General features: G+C 44.9%; 1 protein-coding gene across 1 annotated transcript in view; it reads right to left on the bottom strand.

Annotated features, from left to right (window-relative positions):
- LOC123767937 (uncharacterized) overlaps positions 1-17,211 on the bottom strand; it is a 214,217-nt gene extending 197,006 nt beyond the window's left edge. The window contains exons 1-2 of the mRNA XM_069306626.1: positions 17,145-17,211; positions 10,945-11,818 (exon numbers count right to left, since the gene is read on the bottom strand). Of these exons, the coding sequence (XP_069162727.1) occupies positions 10,945-10,954 (10 nt within the window). The 5' untranslated portion in view covers positions 10,955-11,818; positions 17,145-17,211. The remainder of the gene's footprint in view (positions 1-10,944; positions 11,819-17,144) is intronic.
- Between the last annotated feature and the right edge of the window lie 6,558 nt (positions 17,212-23,769).

Raw genomic sequence — 23,769 nt, 5'->3', positions numbered from 1 at the left:
CTCCAAGACCCCCCAAACCCCTCCTAGACACCCCCCAACCCCTCCAAGACCCCCCTAACCCCTCCAAGACCCCTTCAAACCCCTCCAAGACCCCCCAAACCCCTCCAAGACCACCCCAAACCCCTCCAAGACCCCCCCCCCTCACAACTCAAACAACACAGCTCCTCGACTGCTCCGTTACCAACAAATTGCGTAAATCACCAAGTTAAAATAAATGAGCCAAATTTGTTTAACAAATCCCAATATATATATATATATTTATATTTAAGGACACAGCTATGCGTGCAAATTACTTTCGGGAGACGCCGGGTATTTTTAATACCTCGGTCATAACTCTAGCGGGGGCGCAATTTCCTCACCCGAGATATATGTATGAGATACCGGAAGCTCGTTCGAAATTGTTAAGAGGCGGGGGACGAGAGCTGGAGCTCGCCGCGGTTATTGGCTATGTAAGACCCGGTCGGCCGAGCGGACAGCACGCTGGACTTGTGATCTTGCGGTCCCGGGTTCGATCCCGGGCGCCTGCGAGAAACAATAGGGCAGAGTTTCTTTCACCTTATGCCCCCTGTTACCTAGCAGTAAAATAGGTACCTGGGTGTTAGTCAGCTGTCACGGGCTGCTTCCTGTGTGTGTGTGTGTGTTTGTGTGTGTGTGTGTTTGTGTGTGTGTGTGTGTGTGTGTGCGTGCGTGTATGTGTGTATGTGTGGGAAAAACAATTAGTTAGTAGTTAGTAACAGTTGATTGATTGACAGTTGAGAGGCGGGCCGAAAGAGCAGAGCTCAACCCCCGCAAGCACAACTAGGTGAATACGCACACACGCACACACACACACACACACACACACACACACACACACACACACACACACACACACACACACACACACACACACACACACACACACACAACGTGTGTGTGTGTGGGTCAAACAAATGGTTGTTAGAGTTTAACCCAACCAAATGTAATGTAATGAAGATAGGTGTAGGGAGCAGGAGGCCAGATACAAGGTATCATCTGGGAGAGGAAATTCTTCAGGAGTCAGAGAAGGAAAAAGACTTGGGGGTTGATATCACGCCATACCTGTCTCCTGCAGCACATATCAAGCGGATAACATCAGCGGCATATGCCAGGCTGGCCAACATACGAACGGCATTCAGAAACTTGTGTAAAGAATCATTCAGAACTTTGTATACCACATATGTCAGGCCAATCCTGGAGTATGCAGCCCCAGCATGGAGTCCATATCTAGTCAAGGATAAGACTAAACTGGAAAAGGTTCAAAGGTTTGCCACCAGACTAGTACCCGAGCTGAGAGGTATGAGCTACGAGGAGAGACTACGGGAATTAAACCTCACTTCGCTGGAAGACAGAAGAGTTAGGGGGGACATGATCACCACATTCAAGATTCTGAAGGGAATTGATAGGGTAGATAAAGACAGTCTATTTAACACAAGGGGCACACGCACTAGGGGACACAGGTGGAAACTGAGTGCCCAAATGAGCCACAGAGATATTAGAAAGAACTTTTTTAGTGTCAGAGTGGTGGACAAATGGAATGCATTAGGAAGAGATGTGGTGGAGGCTGACTCCATACACAGTTTCAAGTGTAGATATGATAGAGCCCAATAGGCTCAGGAATCTGTACACCTGTTGATTGACGGTTGAGAGGCGGGACCAAAGAGCCAGAGCTCAACCCCCGCAAACACAACTAGGTGAGTACTAGGTGAGTACACACACACACACACACACACACACACACACACACACACACACACACACACACACACACACACACACACACACACACACACACACACAGAAGACCTAGACAGGAATATGATAGAAACAACATGGCCACCATTAACATAATAGAAAGAGCAGCTTCTGTTGCTAGCAGGAATGGATCTGGACTACTAATTATGGGAGACTTCAACCATGGGAAGATAGATTGGAAGAACAGAGACCCGCATGGAGGACCAGAAACATGGAGAGCTAAGCTGCTGGACGTGGCAACAAGAAACTTTCTAAGCCAGCATACCAAAGAGCCAACAAGAATGAGAGGAGAAGATGAACCAGCAATGCTTGATTTGATATTTACCCTAAATGAATGGGATATAAGGGAAGTTAAGATGGAAGCGCCCTTGGGAATGAGTGACCACAGTGTATTGAACTTTGAGTACCTGGTAGAGCTAGGACTTATCTCCCCCCAAAAAGAACTAGGAATCAAAAGGCTGGCATACCGAAAGGGGAATTATGAACAGATGAGAAGTTTCCTAAGTGAAATACCTTGGGACACAGACCTCAGAGACAAGTCTGTACAGGGTATGATGGACTATGTTACCCAAAAGTGTCAGGAGGCAGTAAACAGGTTCATCCCGGCCCAAAGGGAAAAATCCGAGAAGCAACAAAAGAATCCATGGTATAATAGGGCATGTATGGAAGCGAAGAAACTGAACAAGAAGGCGTGGAGGAACTTCCGGAATAACAGAACACCAGAAAGCAGGGAGAGATACCAGAGAACCAGGAATGAGTACGTCAGGGTGAGAAGAGAAGCAGAGAAAATTTTTGAAAATGATATAGCAAACAAAGCCAAGACCGAACCAAAGCTACTCCACAGTCACATCAGAAGGAAAACAACAGTGAAAGAACAGGTATTGAAACTTAGAACAGGCGAGGACAGGTATACAGAGAATGACAGAGAGGTGTGTGAGGAACTCAACAAGAGGTTCCAGGAGGTCTTCACAATAGAACAGGGTGAGGTCACTGTGCTAGGAGAAAGGGAGGTAAACCAGGCGGCCTTGGAGGACTTCGAAATTACGAGAGAGGAGGTCAAGAGACACCTGCTGGATCTGGATGTTAGAAAGGCGGTTGGTCCAGATGGGATCTCACCATGGGTACTGAAAGAGTGTGCAGAGGCACTTTGCTTGCCACTCTCCATAGTGTATAGTAAATCACTAGAGACGGGAGACCTACCAGAAATATGGAAGACGGCGAATGTGGTCCCAATATACAAAAAGGGCGACAGACAAGAGGCACTGAACTACAGGCCAGTGTCCTTGACTTGTATACCATGCAAGGTGATGGAGAAGATCGTGAGAAAAAACCTGGTAACACATCTGGAGAGAAGGGACTTCGTGACAAATCGCCAACATGGATTCAGGGAGGGTAAATCTTGCCTTACAGGCTTGATAGAATTCTACGATCAGGTGACACAGATTAAGCAAGAAAGAGAGGGCTGGGCGGACTGCATTTTCTTGGATTGTCGGAAAGCCTTTGACACAGTACCGCATAAGAGGCTGGTACATAAGCTGGAGAGACAGGCAGGTGTAGCTGGTAAGGTGCTCCAGTGGATAAGGGAGTATCTAAGCAATAGGAAGCAGAGAGTTACGGTGAGGGGTGAGACCTCCGATTGGCGTGAAGTCACCAGTGGAGTCCCACAGGGCTCTGTACTCGGTCCTATCTTGTTTCTGATATATGTAAATGATCTCCCGGAGGGTATCGATTCATTTCTCTCAATGTTTGCGGACGATGCTAAAATTATGAGAAGGATTAAAACAGAAGAGGACTGTTTGAGGCTTCAAGAAGACCTAGACAAGCTGAAGGAATGGTCGAACAAATGGTTGTTAGAGTTTAACCCAACCAAATGTAATGTAATGAAGATAGGTGTAGGGAGCAGGAGGCCAGATACAAGGTATCATCTGGGAGAGGAAATTCTTCAGGAGTCAGAGAAGGAAAAAGACTTGGGGGTTGATATCACGCCAGACCTGTCTCCTGCAGCACATATCAAGCGGATAACATCAGCGGCATATGCCAGGCTGGCCAACATACGAACGGCATTCAGAAACTTGTGTAAAGAATCATTCAGAACTTTGTATACCACATATGTCAGGCCAATCCTGGAGTATGCAGCCCCAGCATGGAGTCCATATCTAGTCAAGGATAAGACTAAACTGGAAAAGGTTCAAAGGTTTGCCACCAGACTAGTACCCGAGCTGAGAGGTATGAGCTACGAGGAGAGACTACGGGAATTAAACCTCACTTCGCTGGAAGACAGAAGAGTTAGGGGGGACATGATCACCACAATTCAAGATTCTGAAGGGGATTGATAGGGTAGATAAAGACAGTCTATTTAACACAAGGGGAACACGCACAAGGGGACACAGGTGGAAACTGAGTGCCCAAATGAGCCACAGAGATATTAGAAAGAACTTTTTTAGTGTCAGAGTGGTTGACAAATGGAATGCATTAGGGGGTGATGTGGTGGAGGCTGACTCCATACACAGTTTCAAGTGTAGATATGACAGAGCCCGATAGGCTCAGGAATCTGTACACCTGTTGATTGACGGTTGAGAGGCGGGACCAAAGAGCCAGAGCTCAACCCCCGCAAACACAACTAGGTGAGTACTAGGTGAGTACACACACACAGGCTGCAGAGATGGTCAGGGAAATGGCTACTGGAGTTTAACACCAGTAAATGTAAAGTTATGGAAATGGGATCAGGTGACAGGAGACCTAAGGGACAGTACACAATGAAGGGGAACAGCCTACCTGTAACGATTCGAGAAAGAGACCTGGGAGTGGATGTGACACCTAATCTAACTCCTGAGGCACATATAAATAGGATAACGACAGCAGCGTACTCTACACTGGCGAAAATTAGAACTTCATTCAGAAACCTAAATGAGGAAGCTTTTAGGGCGCTTTACACTGCCTACGTGAGACCCGTCTTAGAGTATGCCGCGCCATCATGGAGCCCCCACCTGAAGAAACACATAAAGAAACTGGAGAAGGTTCAGAGGTTTGCGACGAGGCTTGTCCCAGAGTTACGAGGGATGGGATATGAAGAGCGGCTGAAGGAACTGAACCTTACGACACTAGAGAAAAGAAGGGAGAGAGGAGATATGATAGGGACATATAAAATACTCAGGGGAATTGACAAAGTGGAAATAGATGAAATGTTCACACGTAATAATAACAGAACGAGGGGACATGGGTGGAAACTGGAAACTCAGATGAGTCACAGAGATGTTAGGAAGTTTTCTTTTAGCGTGAGAGTAGTAGAAAAATGGAATGCACTTGGGGAACAGGTTGTGGAAGCAAATACTATTCATACTTTTAAAACTAGGTATGATAGGGAAATGGGACAGGAGTCATTGCTGTAAACAACCGATAGCTAGAAAGGCGGGATCCAAGAGTCAATGCTCGATCCTGCAAGCACATATAGGTGAGTACATATAGGTGAGTACACACACACACACACACACACACACACACACACACACACACACACACACACACACACACACAGTCTATTTAACACAAGGGGCACACGCACTAGGGGACACAGGTGGAAACTGAGTGCCCAAATGAGCCACAGAGATATTAGAAAGAACTTTTTTAGTGTCAGTGTGGTTGACAAATGGAATGCATTAGGAAGTGATGTGGTGGAGGCTGACTCCATACACAGTTTCAAGTGTAGATATGATAGAGCCCGATAGGCTCAGGAATCTGTACACCTGTTGATTGACGGTTGAGAGGCGGGACCAAAGAGCCAGAGCTCAACCCCCGCAAACACAAATAGGTGAGTACAACTAGGTGAGTACACACACACACACACACACACAAGACGAAGCTGGAAAAAGTCCAAAGGTATGCTACTAGACTAGTCCCAGAACTAAGAGGCATGAGTTATGAGGAAAGGCTGCGGGAAATGCACCTTACGACACTGGAAGACAGAAGAGTAAGGGGGGACATGATCACAACCTACAAAATCCTCAGGGGAATCGACCGGGAAAACAAGGATGAACTATTCAACACTGGTGGGACGCGAACAAGGGGACACAGGTGGAAGCTGAGTACCCAAATGAGCCACAGAGACGTTAGAAAAAACTTTCAGTGTCAGAGTAGTTAGTAAATGGAATGCACTAGGAAGTGATGTGGTGGAGGCTGACTCCATACACAGTTTCAAATGTAGATATGATAGAGCCCATTAGGCTCAGGAATCTGTACACCAGTTGATTGACGGTTGAGAGGCGGGACCAAAGAGCCAGAGCTCAACCCCCGCAAGCACAATTAGGTGAGTACACACACACACACACACACACACACACACACACACACACACACACACACACACACACACACACACACACACACACACACACACACACACACACATACACACACACACACACACACACACACACACCCACACACACACGCCAATCATAGGAGTGGAGTCCTGTATGTCAATGTTTGCCGATGATCCAAGATGATGCAAAGAGTCAAGACAGCTGAAGATTGTAATCAGATACTCCAAAATGACGTAGACAAGTTGGTGTGAGAAATGGCTATTTGAGTTCAACGCAAACGAGTGTAAGATTATAGAAATGGGAACAGGTGTACCAGGTGGATAGTACACAACGAAGGGAAACTACTTAGCTGTAGTTTCAACCTTGAGAAATATTTTCTACTGAAACTACCTTGCTAAAAAAATTTGAGAGTGGACATAACACCAAACCGAACTCCGGAAGCACATGTAAACATGATAACATCAGCAGCATATTCTTGCACTATTTAGATCACTGTATACCACCTACGTGAGACTAGTCTTATAGTAAGCCGCCCCACAGTGAAGCCCCTATCTTAAGAAACACATAAGAAAACTAGAAAAGGTTCAGACGTTTGGAGTGAAGCTCTTCCCGGAATTGTGAGAGGTATGAAGAAAGACTGAAAGAACCAGACCTGTAGTCACTAGAGAAAAAGATAGAGAACGAAAGGGAGAGAGAAAGAGAGAGAGAGAGGAGACATGATAGAGACTTATAAAATATTTAGGACATATAAAGTGAAAAAGAAATGTTCAAAATGAACAAGAATAGAACAAGAGGGCATGAATTGAAGCTTGAGAATCAGATGAATCAAATGCTAAAAAATACTGTAGTTCAGCATAAGAGCAGCATAACAAATACAAATGACTTCATTGAACAAGACGTATAGGAGCCAAGCCCATTAATAATTTCAAAGATGTTAAAAATGAATGAAGGGAATGACTATAAGAGGACCAAGGAGTCAAACAACAGACAAGTCGATTGAGAATGATTCACAATCGACTTGAGAATGGTCCAGGCCGGACCGAAACGTCGTCGTCCCTTCACTTTCTAGTGTGTGGATTAGTCAACAACCAGCCCCTAGCAAAAGCCGGGTCCAAGAGCTAACACCTCCATCCTGCAGACTCAAATAGACTCCTGCAGACTCCTGCAGACTCCAGCAGACTCCAACAGACTCCTGCAGACTCCTGCAGACTCCTGCAGACTCCAGCAGACTCCAGCAGACTCCTGCAGACTCCTGCAGACTCCTGCAGACTCCAGCAGACTCCTGCAGACTCCTGCAGACTCCTGCAGACTCCAGCAGACTCCAGCAGACTCCTGCAGACTCCTGCAGACTCCTGCAGACTCCTGCAGACTCCAGCAGACTCCTGCAGACTCCTGCAGACTCCTGCAGACTCCTGCAGACTCTTGCAGACTCCAGCAGACTCCAGCAGACTCCAGCAGACTCCTGCAGACTCCAGCAGACTCCAGCAGACTCACCAGCTAATTCCTGCCAGAATCTATTTCACTCTCTTGTCCCCTTTAGTGTGTACATTTCCTCAACACGTGGTGAAAACAATTTAATTCAACAAAGTTCAACAAAGAACAGGATATAGAGAAGAGATGGAGGGAGGGGAAGATGTATAGGGGAGAGAGAGAGAGAAAGAGAGAGAGGGAAGAAATAGGGAGAGAGAGAGGTAGGTATGGAAAGAGATCAGAGGCGTCACTGATGCAAGAAAAGTCAAGAGTAAGGGAAGATGAAAGGAAGGGCTGAGAGAGAGAGAGGGATAGAAGATGGGACAGATGGATAGAGGCTAGAAGAGAAGGAGTAAGGAAGGATAGGAGAGGGGTTAGGGAGGATAGGAGGTTGAGGTAGGGAGGGTAGAAGGTCTTTCTACAGGTCGATGGAGGGGAATATCTGAGAGAAGTAGAGAGGGAGAGGAAGGAGGGAGAAGAGTAAAGGGTGCAAAGAGAAGGAAGAAGAAGTAGAGGAAGCGATGGTAAACAGAGGGTCAGAGAGGCTTACAAAAAAAGTGGAGCAAAAGATGGTGGAGGAGGTAGCATTCTGGAGAAAATTTTTCCACTCTCCGGAAGTTACGTCCACCTTGAGAGACATATTGAGACGCTCCTTCTCAGCTGAGGGCCTCTTTCTCAGCTGAGGGCCTCCTTCTCAGCTGAGGGCCTCTTCTCAGCTGAGGGCCTCCTTCTCAGCTGAGGGCCTCTTTCTCAGCTGAGGGCCTCTTTCTTAGCTGAGGGCCTCTTTCTCAGCTGAGGGCCTCCTTCTCAGCTGAGGGCCTCTTTCTCAGCTGAGGGCCTCTTTCTCAGCTGAGGGCCTCCTTCTCAGCTGAGGGCCTCTTTCTCAGCTGAGGGCCTCTTTCTTAGCTGAGGGCCTCTTTCTCAGCTGAGGCCCTCCTTCTCAGCTGAGGGCCTCTTTCTCAGCTGAGGGCCTCTTTCTCAGCTGAGGGCCTCTTTCTTAGCTGAGGGCCTCTTTCTCAGCTGAGGGCCTCCTTCTCAGCTGAGGGCCTCCTTCTCAGCTGAGGGCCTCTTTCTCAGCTGAGGGCCTCCTTTCTCAGCTGAGGGCCTCTTTCTCAGCTGAGGGCCTCCTTCTCAGCTGAGGGCCTCTTTCTCAGCTGAGGGCCTCTTTCTCAGCTGAGGGCCTCTTTCTCAGCTGAGGGCCTCCTTCTCAGCTGAGGGCCTCTTTCTCAGCTGAGGGCCTCTTTCTCAGCTGAGGGCCTCTTTCTCAGATGAGGGCCTCTTTCTCAGCTGAGGGCCTCCTTCTCAGCTGAGGGCCTCTTTCTCAGCTGAGGGCCTCCTTCTCAGCTGAGGCCCTCCTTCTCAGCTGAGGCCCTCCTTCTCAGCTGAGCCCCTCCTTCTCAGCTGAGGCCCTCCTCAGCTGAGGCCCTCCTTCTCAGCTGAGGCCCTCCTTCTCAGCTGAGGCCCTCCTTCTCAGCTGAGGCCCTCCTTCTCAGCTGAGGCCCTCCTTCTCAGCTGAGGCCCTCCTCAGCTGAGGCCCTCCTTCTCAGCTGAGGCCCTCCTTCTCAGCTGAGGGCCTCTTTCTCAGCTGAGGGCCTCTTTCTCAGCTGAGGGCCCTCCTTCTCAGCTGAGGGCCCTCCTTCTCAGCTGAGGCCCTCCTTCTCAGCTGAGGCCCTCCTTCTCAGCTGAGGCCCTCCTTCTCAGCTGAGGCTCTCTACCTCCTCAACCTGCTCCGTGTCACAGCTTCCTCAGCTCTCGGCTTAACCTACCCTACGTAAGACAATAGCTTCCCCCCCCCCTCTCTCAGCTGGACCTTTTTTTAGAGCAATTAAGCTGCCAAACTGGTTCCGCAGTCCGTGTTGGAGGCAGCATCAGGGGCAACCCTCTCAGAAGCTCATCTCACGACCATATTTCACCCGATTCTCCCAAAATATTATCATATAACGTACGTTAGACCAGTTTTGGAATATGCAGCGTCAGCAATGAATTCGTATCTCGGGAAGCACCATACACAGCTGGTGAAGTTATAGAAGAAGGGAAGGGATTTATCAGGAAAAGCGCCAAGCCATTACGACTATATAGCACTGGGAAGGGGGGGGGGGTCAGGATTTGGGATGGAACAGGGGAGGGGGAAGGAATGCTGCCCAACCACTTGTGGACAGTCGGGGATTGAACGCCGACCTGCATGAAGCGAGACAGAATTACAGAGGAGTCATAGTAAAAAAGTAATTATATTATTATTATTATTATTATTTGATTAAATTTTTAATTAATTTTATAAACATCATTTTTATTTTTGTGTATAATTTATTATTTTATTAATTAATAATATTACAAATATTATTCGTTTCAACTTGTCTCCTTTAATTAATATAAATTGTTTCAATGTTACTCTTTTCTGATAATTGTTAATTGGTTCTGGTATTTTATTTGGGCCTATCTCTCGGAGCGGCTGCCTCACTTCTTGCAAGGTCGGGGTTCGATTCCCGATGGTCCAAGTAGTTCGGCACCGTTCCATCAGTCTGTTCCCATATCCCAGCTCCTTGTCCTCATATCCCAGCGTCTCGTCCTCATATCCCAGCGTCTCGTCCTCATATCCCAGCTCCTTGTCCTCATATCCCAGCTCCTTGTCCTCATATCCCAGCTCCTTGTCCTCATATCCCAGCTCCTTGTCCTCATATCCCAGCTTCTTGTCCTCATATCCCAGCTCCTTGTCCTCATATCCCAGCTCCTTGTCCCCATATCTCAGTTCCTTGTCCTCATATCCCAGCTCCTTGTCCCCATATCCCAGCTCCTTGTCCCCATATCCTAGCATCTCGTCCCCATATCCTAGCATCTCGTCCCCATATCCCAGCTCCTTGTCCTCATATCCCAGCTTCTTGTCCTCATAATACTTCCTATACATTAATCTTTACTTTTCAAAATTACTAACAAAATCCCGAAACATTACAAAGTAAGTCTTTACTGGCAAGACTTAATAGATGTAAGCCTTACTAAGTAAATATATCTACGGAACATCTATGTTACAAAAGTAGAATATAGATATATTAAGATAATAACTAGCCCCTTTAGTATCTCTCGATTCGCCACTCCGTTTAAAAATTGCCACTGTTTTAGCCTAACCTAAAGCCAACGAAACCTAAGCAACCCACCTAATCTATCGAAACTAGCGTCCAATCCTCTCAGACGTAAGTTCGAATCCTCGTCACGGGCCATTTGTGGATTATGTTCATTTAACCTACCGAGCCCAAACGTTAATATCACGGTGCTTGAGTTTTGACCATCGCATTTGTCAAAAAAACTGGGTCGATTTCGGAAAATTAAAAAAATGCATTTTGAATCAACAATTAATTGAAAAAAAAATAACTGTAGGAGGAACACTTACCTTGAAGCATGCCTGTGGTGGAGGCAGATGTGTGGTAGGGGGGTGGGGGGGCTGAAGGCAGATGTAGATGGAAGCAGGTGTGTATGGGAGCCAGATATATATGGTCCTTACTGCTGGTGTGTTTTCATGGTGACTTATATCTCTTCTCTTCTCCTCTCTCTATTCAAGATGTGATATCAACATCTTCAGGTAGATATCAACATCCTCAGTTAGATATCAACATCTTCAGTTAGATATCAACATCTTCAGTTAGATATCAACATCTTCAGTTAGATATCAACATCTTCAGTAAGATATCAACATCTTCAGTTAGATATCAAACATCCTCAGTTAGATATCAACATCTTCAGTTAGATATCAAACATCCTCAGTTAGATATCAACATCTTCAGTTAGATATCAACATCTTCAGTTAGATATCAACATCTTCAGTTAGATATCAACATCTTCAGTTAGATATCAACATCTTCAGTAAGATATCAACATCTTCAGTTAGATATCAACATCTTCAGTTGGATATCAACATCTTCAGTTAGATATCAACATCTTCAGTTAGATATCAAACATCCTCAGTAAGATATCAAACATCCTCATATAACGGAAGGAAGGATGATAGGTGAGAGGATATTAATTAACGTGTTAATTAACATCAATTAACATCCTTCATGTTAATTAACCTGTTAATTAACATCAATTATCCTTCTAAATCTTACTAATGTGTTTTAGCAACAGTCTGGTACAGGGATTATTTAACAATCCGCTAATGGCCTTGTTAGCCTCTTAGGTACTAATCACTTGTTTAAGCTCGATAGTTTGCGGTGTCTTAAGCCTTAAGTGTAGGTTCCGTCTTAATTGTATTTTCAACACCTTGGCACCTGAAATGTTAATTATGGTAATTAATGTATTCTTGGGTTGTATTTTCAGCACTTTAATTGTATTTTCAGTCTTAGCTGTATTTGTAGCACTTTAACTGTATTTTCAGTCAAGTGTATTTTCAGTCAAGTGTATTTTCAGTCAAGTGTATTTTCAGTCAAGTGTATTTTCAGTCAAGTGTATTTTCAGTTAAGTGTATTTTCAGTCAAGTGTATTTTCAGTACACGGCTGATCAATCTAGCATTAATCAATTGATCAGTAAACAGGTCCTTATTTTGTACTTTATTCAATTCTGATCAATTCAAACACTATTCAATTCACCATCATACATATTGTTCTGGCATATCAATCACCACATCAACTCATGTCAGCAATCAATCAATCAATCAATCAATCAATCAATCAATCAATCAATCAATCAACCAGATCAACTTCAACCATCAGATCTTGGGGGAGTCATACGTCTCCCGAATTGTCATCAATTATTCAACCGGAGTGATGTACCGTGTCGGTCCACTCCTATGGCCTTCCACTCTGGATTGATGTCGTCAATCCAGGGTCATCATTAATGCTGTCATCATTGATGTCAACTTGACGTCTAACATCGTCTGATGTTAGACGATGTTTCTTAACACATTAACACAACAAAGGGGTCACTAAATCACCGAATTATGAACTACCTAACGATAGCATAGTTAGGGCTTCGTTAGGGCCTTGTTAGGGCCTTGTTAGGGCCTCGTTAGGGCAGTTGTTAGTCTTAGTATACAGCTTCAGTTATTGGATCAGGCTTTTGTGAGGCGAAAGATACCTCACGTTTAATACTGGTATTTATATGGTGTAACCTTTGTTAATAAAGGTGCCCCCTTGAACCTCTAGTTATCAAAGGTACCCCCTCAATGTACTTCCAGATACTAAGGCTCTTGACTCCAATGGTACCTCTTAGCCTATGGTATCTAATGTGCTTCGTCACGAAAGGTATCGCTCTCTCTGTCTCCAATGGTACCTCTTAGCCTTTGGTATCAAATGTACCTCTTAGCCTTTGGTATCAAATGTACCTCTTAGCCTTTGGTATCAAATGTACCTCTGTACCACAGATATCCCTGTACCACGCATCATCAGAGCGACAAGCATCCAGTCGTTATCCTCCAGTGACCCAGAGATAACAGTTTATCTTGATAAGCGCTGCACGATTACCCCCAAATCATTAAATCCGCTAATACGCAAGCAAAGGGCCCACTAGCTTCCAAAATTCTACCAAAATACCTCGTATATTTTGTATTGTAGGTATAGAGGTGTGTATGCGGAGTGTGTATGTATCGGTCTGTCCTGTCACAGGCGCGCTACGCCAGCCATAGCTCGCGTAGTGGCATTAGGGTCTTCAATCATCAAGGTTCGAGCCCTCTTCCCAACCTCAACAATGTATTTACAACCCTTGTGAGCTCCATACGACTTCGTTGTCCAAGCATGTATCGATCTATTAAGCTGTGCGTGCGTGTATTATGCATGGGGAGTGTTTGACACACACCTATGTTTAACTGGACACGAGTATACTCTCTCTCTATTTCTCTCTCTCTCTCTCTCTCTCTCTCTCTCTCTCTCTCTCTCTCTCTCTCTCTCTCTCTCTCTCTCTCTCTCTCTCTCTCTCTCCTCTCTCTCTCTCCCTCTCTCTCACACACACACACACACACACACACACACACACACACACACCCACACCACACACACACACACACACACACACACACACACACATACACACACACACAAACCCACCCACCCACACACCCACAAACCCACCCACCACACACCCACAACCACCCACACACACACACACCCTCCCACCCCCTCCCCACCCCCACACACACGAGAGCCCCTAATTTGCATGCAGGCACACATGAGTGGTTGCATGCCATTTCGTCACTTAGTGTGCAGTTGGCGTGTTGAAAGGCCCCACGAAACCTAACCTCACTCCGTGAACATGCTCGCATTAGCCCGATTTTCAAAGCAATTTTCTCCAAAAGCATTACCTTTCTCTTCGTGCTGAAGCTGAAGAGAGTCTGTTTGTTTTCCGTTTTAACGCGATTTACAACGATTTAACGCGATTTACAATCTTCTTCTTGAAGATTTACAGACTTGTGGCCAAGACTTGTCTCGAATTGTCCGATGATTAATTCTGTCCAAGTGAAGCCTAGAGGTACTGTCCGATGATTCTTTACGGGATGGAATTCAACTCCTTTAAGGGATGGAATTGAACTCTATTAATGGAATTCAACTCTATTAATTAATGGAATTCAACTCTATTAATGGATGGAATTCAACTCCTTTAAGGGATGGAATTGAACTCCATTAAGGGATGGAATTCAACTCATTTAAGGGATGGAATTGAACTCCATTAATGGATGGAATTCAACTCCTTTAAGGTATGAAATTGAACTCCATTAAGGGATGGAATTGAACTCTATTAATGGATGGAATTCAACTCTATTTATTAATGGAATTCAACTCTATTAATGGATGGAATTCAACTCCATTTAGGGATGAAATTTAACTCCTTTAAGGGGTGTGGAATTCTTGAAGGATCCAGTTAACTTAATCAACTTTCTTTAAACTTACAATTTCTTAATGAACTTAACACGTTCACACGCCACTAAAGAGCCCCTTAAGTGGATTTAGATCCCTTAACATAGCCAACTTAAGGAATAAAGCATTTTAAAGGGAGCGAACACCATTAACAGTTACCCATTTTTTTAAGGGATATGGGCGCCTTTTAAGGGAATGAACTTAAAGGAAGCTTCTAACTTAAGAGGTACAGATAAACGATGCAGCTTTCATAACGGGTACAGCTTCATCTAGGTACAGCTTCATCAAGCTAAAGCTTCATCTAGGTACAGCTTCATCAAGCTAAAGCTTCATCAAGGTACAGCTCCGTCAGGGGGAACAGCTTCAGCAGAGAAACAACTTTATTAGGGGGGATACAGCTTCTTTAAGCGGAACGGCTTCATCGGGGGGAGGGGAGGGTACAGCTTCATCCTGGGGTATAGCTTCGTTAGGGATACAGCTTCATCAGGGGGGTACAGCTTCACGAGGGGTTACAGCTTCACCAGGGGATACAGCTTCACCAGGGACTACAGCTTCACCAGGGGGTACAGCTTCACCAGGGACTACAGCTTCATCAGGGGTTACAGGCTTCATTCACCAGGGACTACAGCTTCACCAAGGGGTACAGCTTCACCAGGGACTACAGCTTCACCAGGGGTTACAGCTTCATCAAGGGCTACAGCTTCTCCAGGGGGTACAGCTTCAACAGGGGTTACAGCTTCACCAGGGGGTACAGCTTCACCAGGGGGTACAGCTTCACCAGGGGTTACAGCTTCACCAGGGGGTACAGCTTCACCAGGGGCACAGCTTCACCAGGGGCTACAGCTTCACCAGGGGTTACAGCTTCACCGGGGATTACAGCTTCACCAGGGGGTACAGCTTCACCAGGGGGTACAGCTTCACCAGGGGGTACAGCTTCTCCAGGGACTACAGCTTCACCAGAGGCTACAGCTTCACCAGGGGTTACAGCTTCACCAGGGGGTACAGCTCTACCAGGGGGGTACAGCTTCACCAGGGGGTTACAGCTTCACCAGGGGTTACAGATTCACCAGGGGAGGGGTACAGCTTCATCAGGGACTACAGCTTCACCAGTAGCTACAGCTTCACCAGGGGGTACAGCTTCACCAGCGACTACAGCTTCACCAGGGGAGGGGGTACAGCTTCATCATAGAGTATAGCTTTGTTAGGGGGACACAGCTTCACCAGGGGAGGGGTACAGCTTCATCATAGAGTATAGCTTTGTTAGGGGGACACAGCTTCATCAAAGGGTACAGCTTCATCATGGGTACAGCTTCACCAGGGGGTACAGCTTCATCATAGAGTATAGCTTTGTTAGGGGGACACAGCTTCATCAAAGGGTACAGCTTCATCAGGTGTACAGCTTCACCAGGGGGGTACAGCTTCATCATAGAGTATAGCTTCGTTAGGGGGACACAGCTTCATCAAAGGGTACAGTTTCATCAGGGGTACAGCTTCACCAGGGGGTACAGTTTCACCAGGGGGTACAGCTTCACCATGGGGTACAGCTTCATCAAAGGGTACAGTTTCATCAGGGGTACAGCTTAACCAGGGGCTACAGCTTCACCAGGGGCTACAGCTTCACCAGGGGCTACAGCTTCACCAGGGGTTACAGCTTCACCAGAGGGGTTACATCTTCACCATGGGTTACAGCTTCACCATGGATTACAGCTTCACCATGGGTTACAGCTTCACCAGGGGCTACAGCTTCACCAGGGGTACAGCTTCACCAGGGGTACAGCTTCACCAGGGGTACAGCTTCACCAGGGATTACAGCTTCACCAGAGGGGTTACAGCTTCACCAGGTGGGTACAGCTTCATCAGGAGGCTGGGGGGGATGGGGTATACCTTCCATACACACACATACATATATATATATATATATATATATATATATACATATATATATATATATATATATATATACATATATATATATATATATATATATATATATATATATATATATATATATATATATATATATATATATATATATATATGACGTAGATGGAGGTCCCGTAATGGGTCATACACCCAATGATCTCATATTATAGCCGCAGCTCAAATTAGTCTCCACCGTTCAATCAAACTATCGTGGCTTGCATAGTGTGACTGGCGTATATAGTCTTCCCGCCATACTAACAAACACACACATATATACACATTTTCAAATCTATTACCATGGTCTGATAATAATAATAAACACAAAAATTAGTTTCCTCTCATAAAGTCTTATTTCAATCACAAACAAAAAATATCTTTGATATATATATATATATATATATATTCATGCTCGTTTGCGTAAATTTAATTGTCATATTTTTTTGTTCATGTACACTGCTATATGTGTATTAGTCAGCCTCGTATGGTTGGCCGTATGCGATTAATACACGCTGATATAATTATTTAAATTGCACCAAATTAAATTAAAAAATCAACATTTATATATATATGACCCCACAAAAATGATCATTGATCGATGGAATATATTTTTTACGGGGTCATCACACGGGTTTTTTTTTTAAATAAAAAATATCTTTGAATGTAAGTTAGCAACACACGGGTACTAGTATATATATATATATATATATATATATATATATATATATATATATATATATATATATATATATATATATATATATATATATATATATATATACATATAGACGGTGTTTAAAGAAAGGTTTGGGCGCTGGAGCGATATACCAAGACTGAGGAGGCTGAGGCAGCGAGAGCTCCCAACGACACACAACCTTCCCCGCGGACGGCTCAGGCCAGACTGACTCTGTATTGTAAGTGGAGGGAGGAGGAGGAGGAGGAGGAGAGAGGCCTTCTACCTCCACCCTCCTCCCCTCCTCATATTTGACTTCCACTACCCTCCTATAAAATTGGCTTCCTCAGCCCTCTTGCTATCGCGCTTCCACCATTCTGGATATCTTCCCAAAGTCTTGGGGAGATTCCTTAGTGCATCTCCCGTGTCCCAGCATCTTGTAAACTTGTATTCAACAGTGTAAACTGGTTGCTTGTATTCCACCCCCCCTCCCCCCCTCCTGAGAGGGTGTTTGTACCCCCCTCCCTCCCCCCCCCCAGCAAGCAGTCATGAGCCCAGGGGCGACTACATCAAAGAGTGTAAAGTAAATAACGCAAAAAAGAATGAGAATAAAGCGAATGAGAGAGAATGAGAGAGAAAAGAAGGAGAGGGGGGGAAAGAATAGTGTGTGTGTGTGGGGGTGTGTGTGTGTGTGGGTGTGTGTGTGGGGGGGGTGTGTGTGTGTGTGGGGTGTGTGTGTGTGTGTGTGTGTGTGTGTGTGTGTGTGTGTGTGTGTGTGTGTGTGTGTGTGTGTGTGTGTGTGTGTGTGTGTGTGTGTGTGAGTGTGTGTGCGTGAGAGTGTTGTTCCATTTGCCTCACAGGGAAAGATACGATAATATGATATGGTGATGGTGGTATAGTGACCATGATATAGTGGAGATGTATTGACTTCCCCTGATGTAGACCGTTGATCATTCTATGGTGACGTATAGTGACAGTAGTAATTCGTTCTTCATGAATGACTGAGCCGCTTAATTGCACATATGGCACTGTGTAGCTAACATACATATATATATATGGCTCTGTGTAGCCAACACACACACACACACACACACATGGCACTCGGTAGGCACGCCACAGCACCGGTGTGGTGCCCGGTGTGTGTGGTGGGAATATCAAGTTCTTCAGAACACATATGAACGCATATATGCATGCATGCATGCATGTAGGTGCGTGCACACACACACACACACACACACACACACACACACACACACACACACACACACACCACACACCCACACACACACACACACACACACACACACACACACACACACACACACACACACACACACACACACACACGCACACACACGCACACACACACACGCACACACGCACATACACACACACACGCACACACACACACACACACACACACACACACACACACACACACACACACACACACACACACACACACGCACACACGCACATACACACACACACACGCACTTGACAACGTTCACTAATGTCGTCTCCATCTCAGCCCATCCTGTCATTCTTGACAACTATCCAATTTCTACACACATACACCCACCTACACCCACGTACACCCACCTCCAACCTCACCCACCTTCCCCTAATCCCCCACCCACCTCCTCCCCCCCACAATCTCCACTACCTTCACATTTGAAGTAAGAATTAGGACATATAATGCCAGCGATCCGGACTGAAAATTATTTGGAGGGAAAAACCTGGAATTGTGCAATGTGTTCCAACTCTCAAAATGATACCCAAGAGAAAGACCTTTTGAAATAATATTGGCTGAAAGGATTATTTTTCTTATCGGCTGAGAGAGACACTGGGAGTGTATTGTGGAAACTTGAATACATGTGACTGTGGTCATGGGTGAAACATGTGTCTCTCTACTCATGGGAGGAACATGGGACTCTTCCTCCCATGATAAACCCATGGCAAGCAATCCCACATTCGTTCTATCTCCATTCGATCACATGTTCCCTTTCAATCTAATCTTACAAGTTGCCTTACTTAACTCCTATCACCCCTCCCACGCTAATAATCCCTTATAACACCCATACACCCATCCTTTAGTGCCCCTCCCATGGCATAATTCGATTTGGCACTCTCCTTAACTTTCCCAGTACAGCTTTAAGAACCCAGACCCAGCAAGAGAAAGGAGATAAGAATTCAACAGTACAGCCACAGAGTAATGCATATGAATGTACTGGGATGATAGTGGGACCTGGGCATTGGGATGATAGTGGGACCTGGGCATTGGGATGCTAGCAGGACCTGGGCATTGGGATGCTAGCAGGACCTGGGCATTGGGATGCTAGCAGGACCTGGGCATTGGGATGCTAGCAGGACCTGGGCATTGGGATGCTAGCAGGACCTGGGCATTGGGATGCTAGCAGGACCTGGGCATTGGGATGCTAGCAGGACCTGGGCATTGGGATGCTAGCAGGACCTGGGCATTGGGATACTAACAGGACCTGGGCATTGGGATGCTAGCAGGACCTGGGCATTGGGATGCTAACAGGACCTGGGCATTGGGATGCTAGCAGGACCTGGGCATTGGGTTTCCAGCAGGACCTGGGCATTGGGATGCTAGCAGGCCCTGGGCATTGGGATGCTAACAGGACCTGGGCATTGGGTTTCCAGCAGGACCTGGGCATTGGGATGCTAGCAGGACCTGGGCATTGGGATGCTAGCAGGACCTGGGCATTGGGTTTCCAGCAGGACCTGGGCATTGGGTTTCCAGCAGGACCTGGGCATTGGGTTTCCAGCAGGACCTGGGCATTGGGATGCTAACAGGACCTGGGCATTGGGATGCTAACAGGACCTGGGCATTGGGATGCTAACAGGACCTTGGTATTGGGATGCTAACAGGACCTGGGCATTGGGATGCTAGCAGGACCTGGGCATTGGGATGCTAGCAGGACCTGGGCACTGGGATGCTAACAGGACCTTGGTATTGGGATACTAGCAGGACCAGGTAGACATTAACGATAATGCTCATATTCCCTCGATAGATTTTGTTCATTTTGAGATTGTGTCATCTTGGCACATTGATCTTGAGTGTCGTGAGAGAGAGAGACACACTGAGACACCCCGAGACGAGACTCCTCTCTCCTCCCTCCCTTCCCTTCACCCCCCCCCTTCCCTTCACCCCCTTCCCTTCACTTCCTTCCCTTCAGGAGTCCTGCTGCGCGTAATCTGGGTCGTTATTGGGCCGGCTGAAGAGGATGGGACGCGACTTCGACTTGCGAGAGAGAGAGAAAAAAGAAAGGACGCCTTGGAAGGTAGTGAAGATGAGGCGAGATGATTGTACCTCTCTCACTCTCTCTCACTCACTTTCTCTCTCTCTCTCTCACTTTCTCTCTCGTTACATTAGTTCGTTTTTAAGAGAGTGGCGGAAAGGTGAGAACAGGCAGCGCTAAGTCCCTGTCGCGAGATTTACTCAAACAGTCAGAGGGTAATTAAGTTATGAATCTACCATGAGGTAATTAAGGAACTTAATCTACCGTGATAGATAAGGAACGTGATCATTCAACCATGGGATATTTAAAGGAAATTGATCAATCTATCACAGGGACAATAAAGGAACTTGATCAATCTATCACGGGCTAATAAAGGAACTTGATCAATCTATCACAGACTAATAAAGGAACTTGATCAATCTATCACAGGACAATAAAGGAAATTGATCAATCTGTCACAGGCTAATAAAGGAACTTGATCAATCTATCACGGGCTAATAAAGGAACTTGATCAATCTATCACAGGGCTAATAAAGGAACTTGATCAATCTATCACAGGACTAATAAAGGGACTTGATCAATCTATCACAGACTAATAAAGGAACTTGATCAATCTATCACGGGCTAATAAAGGAACTTGAACTATCTCTAATGGATAAAAATGAAACTATGGCGATTTTACAGAAAGTAATTAAGCAACTTAGACGATCAACTTTGGATAATTGAAAGCTTTGTATTATTGTATTGGAGAATGCTAAGATTTGTAATATTTTTTATGTGATATGGTATGATTTTTTAAATTTTTTTTTTATATATGATGGTAGAAAGGTAGTTTCGAGATGTGGAATGCATTTATAGGTTTAAAAATGGGTTGTGAATCTGGAGGTAATTAGATTAATTGTTAGTAGTCTCTTAAGAGGTATAGAGACAGTGAATTACCTCAAGTATGAGGTAGTTTGAAAGGTAGTTTAACTACTCTCAAGAAAAGGTCTTTTGAGGTACTTAAAGAACCCAAGGGAGGGTACCTGAGAAGCAATGATCTATCTTCCTGAGAGTGTTGAGATGAGATATACCTGGAGTATATTTGAAGTATACCTGGAGTATACCTGGAGTACACCTGGAGTATACTTGGGGTATATTTGGAGTGTGCTCTGGGAGTTCTTCTCCCAAAGTGCGGCTGGAGGCCAGGCATGACTTGTGATAACTTGGTCCAACAGGCTGTTGCTGATTGGTGCTGTCCGCAGGGCCACATATCCACCACAGCCTGGTTGATCCGGTACGTCATGCAGGGGGAAGTGTCTAAATTTTTTCCTCCTTGAAAAAGTCCAATTTTGTTCGGCCAATATTTCTTGTTCATGCTGGGGAGGTTATTGAACAACCATGGACCTCTGATGTTCACACAGTGTTCTTTGAGTGAACAGTGTTCTGTGCCCTCTATTCTTCGCTGGTTCTATTCTACATTTTCCTTAAAGAATCGTTCGCTCCAGTATATTTTTGCTGTTTAATTTTGGAAGCTGCCCTTCTTCCTTCCCTTAAATATACGTTCATAATTACCCAACAAGGTAATTAAGGGCTGTGAAATGCCTCTAACAGGTAATTAAAGGTATTTATTTAGTCGGCTTAACCATTACAAGACAGTCACTTAACCACCTATTTAACCCTAAGTGTATAATTAGAAGCACTTAACTACCACCACCCCCCCCCCCTCCCGAAACATAATTACAGATACTTAACTATCCAACCAGTTAATAGTTACAGGACTTAGCTCTCCTCAGAAGCCAATTACAGGCACTGAACTACAAGATTACTCACTTAAACACATCACCTGAGACCATTATTGACACATAATTTACCTGGTAAGAAAGTTAATACCACTTAACTACTCCTGAAAGACAGTTATTGGCACCCAATTGCTCGCAAGATGGCACTTAGTGGCATCTTATTTTCCACTTGCAATTAGGGGCACGTAATTGGCCCCTAGGAGGCAATAGCACTTAAGTGCTCATTAAGAAGACAATGGTTGGTGTTTTTCAAGACCCCGGAAGACGCATTGAGGCACTTAACTATCCAGGCACTGGTAAGTGCCAGAGAGACTGAAACTAGGCTGTTTAGGGATTAAATATCTATCGAGATATAATTTAAGGTGATTATTAGTTCCATAAGACAAGTGGCACTCAGTAGTTCAACAAGTGGCACTCAATTTACCCGTTAAGAAAGACAAATGGACTTAATGATTCCATTATCACAGTAGTCTACATTTTCGTCTCATTCGAGGGGTCCCGGGTTCGATCCCCGGACAGGACAGTAGGGATTGGGGGGTGGGGGCGTTTCCTTTCAACTGATGTGTCTGTTCATCTAACAGTAAAATAGGTATAAGACTCGATATGTCTTAGTACAGCTCAAATGTTTATAATGGAAGGTAGGTCATTTGAGTAAGGGGATCAGTCATGTCTTGAACATGTTCCTCGCTGTGTGTGTGTGTGTCACTGTATACATATAGATATATTTTAAAAAATTACTTTATCTGCCATATTTTTCCGCCAAGAAAAATGTTTTAAACATCTCACAAAACTGTCGCAATTAGTCTTAAAAACAACATTCGTATATATATATATATATATATATATATATATATATATATATATATATATATATATATATATATATATATATATATATATATATATATATATATATATATATATATATACAATCTTTGGACAACACCCACCAGTGGGACTCGAACCCAGAAAGCACAACTACCTTCCAGTAGCTGGCATAACTAGTATGCTTTAACCCACTACGCCATCAGACCTTACAAAAGAAGTAGATAGTTCGAGATATATATATCTCAAACATCTCTACCTCCCGAAGGCACCAGATGAGTGAGGGGTCAGTCTGCAATTTTCGTCAAGCCACTGTCAATGTGAGAGAACTCGTGTCCAGCTTATAAGCTGGACACGAGTTCTCTCACATTGACAGTGGCTTGACGAAAATTGCAGACTGACCCCTCACTCATCTGGTGCCTTCGGGAGGTAGAGATGTTTGAGATATATATATCTCGAACTATCTACTTCTTTTGTAAGGTCTGATGGCGTAGTGGGTTAAAGCATACTAGTTATGCCAGCTACTGGAAGGTAGTTGTGCTTTCTGGGTTCGAGTCCCACTGGTGGGTGTTGTCCAAAGATTGTTTATCTTCACTTGTGGTTTATGCAAGTATAGGCATATATATATATATATATATATATATATAAAGTACATGTAAACACAGGTGTTTTAAAAACACATGTAGCAGAAGAACCATTTTTTTCAGAGCATTGTTCTTCTCAGAGAAAAGCTTGGTGTGTTTGGGTGGGCAAATATACAGAGTACAGATCTTAGGAGATCTTTTAGAGGGGTGGAAACGTGGGTAAAAATATATTTTAAAGTCGACCAGGTGACCTCCTTCCTTTAGGTAAGAGGGTTTCAACCGTCTTGGGAGATTACTTTTTAGATTTTTCATGAATTCTCTTAT

This window comes from Procambarus clarkii, chromosome 58, assembly GCF_040958095.1.
Source record: "Procambarus clarkii isolate CNS0578487 chromosome 58, FALCON_Pclarkii_2.0, whole genome shotgun sequence".
Classification (NCBI taxonomy): Eukaryota; Metazoa; Arthropoda; class Malacostraca; order Decapoda; family Cambaridae; genus Procambarus; species Procambarus clarkii.
This window is presented reverse-complemented; position numbering and strand designations above follow the sequence as displayed.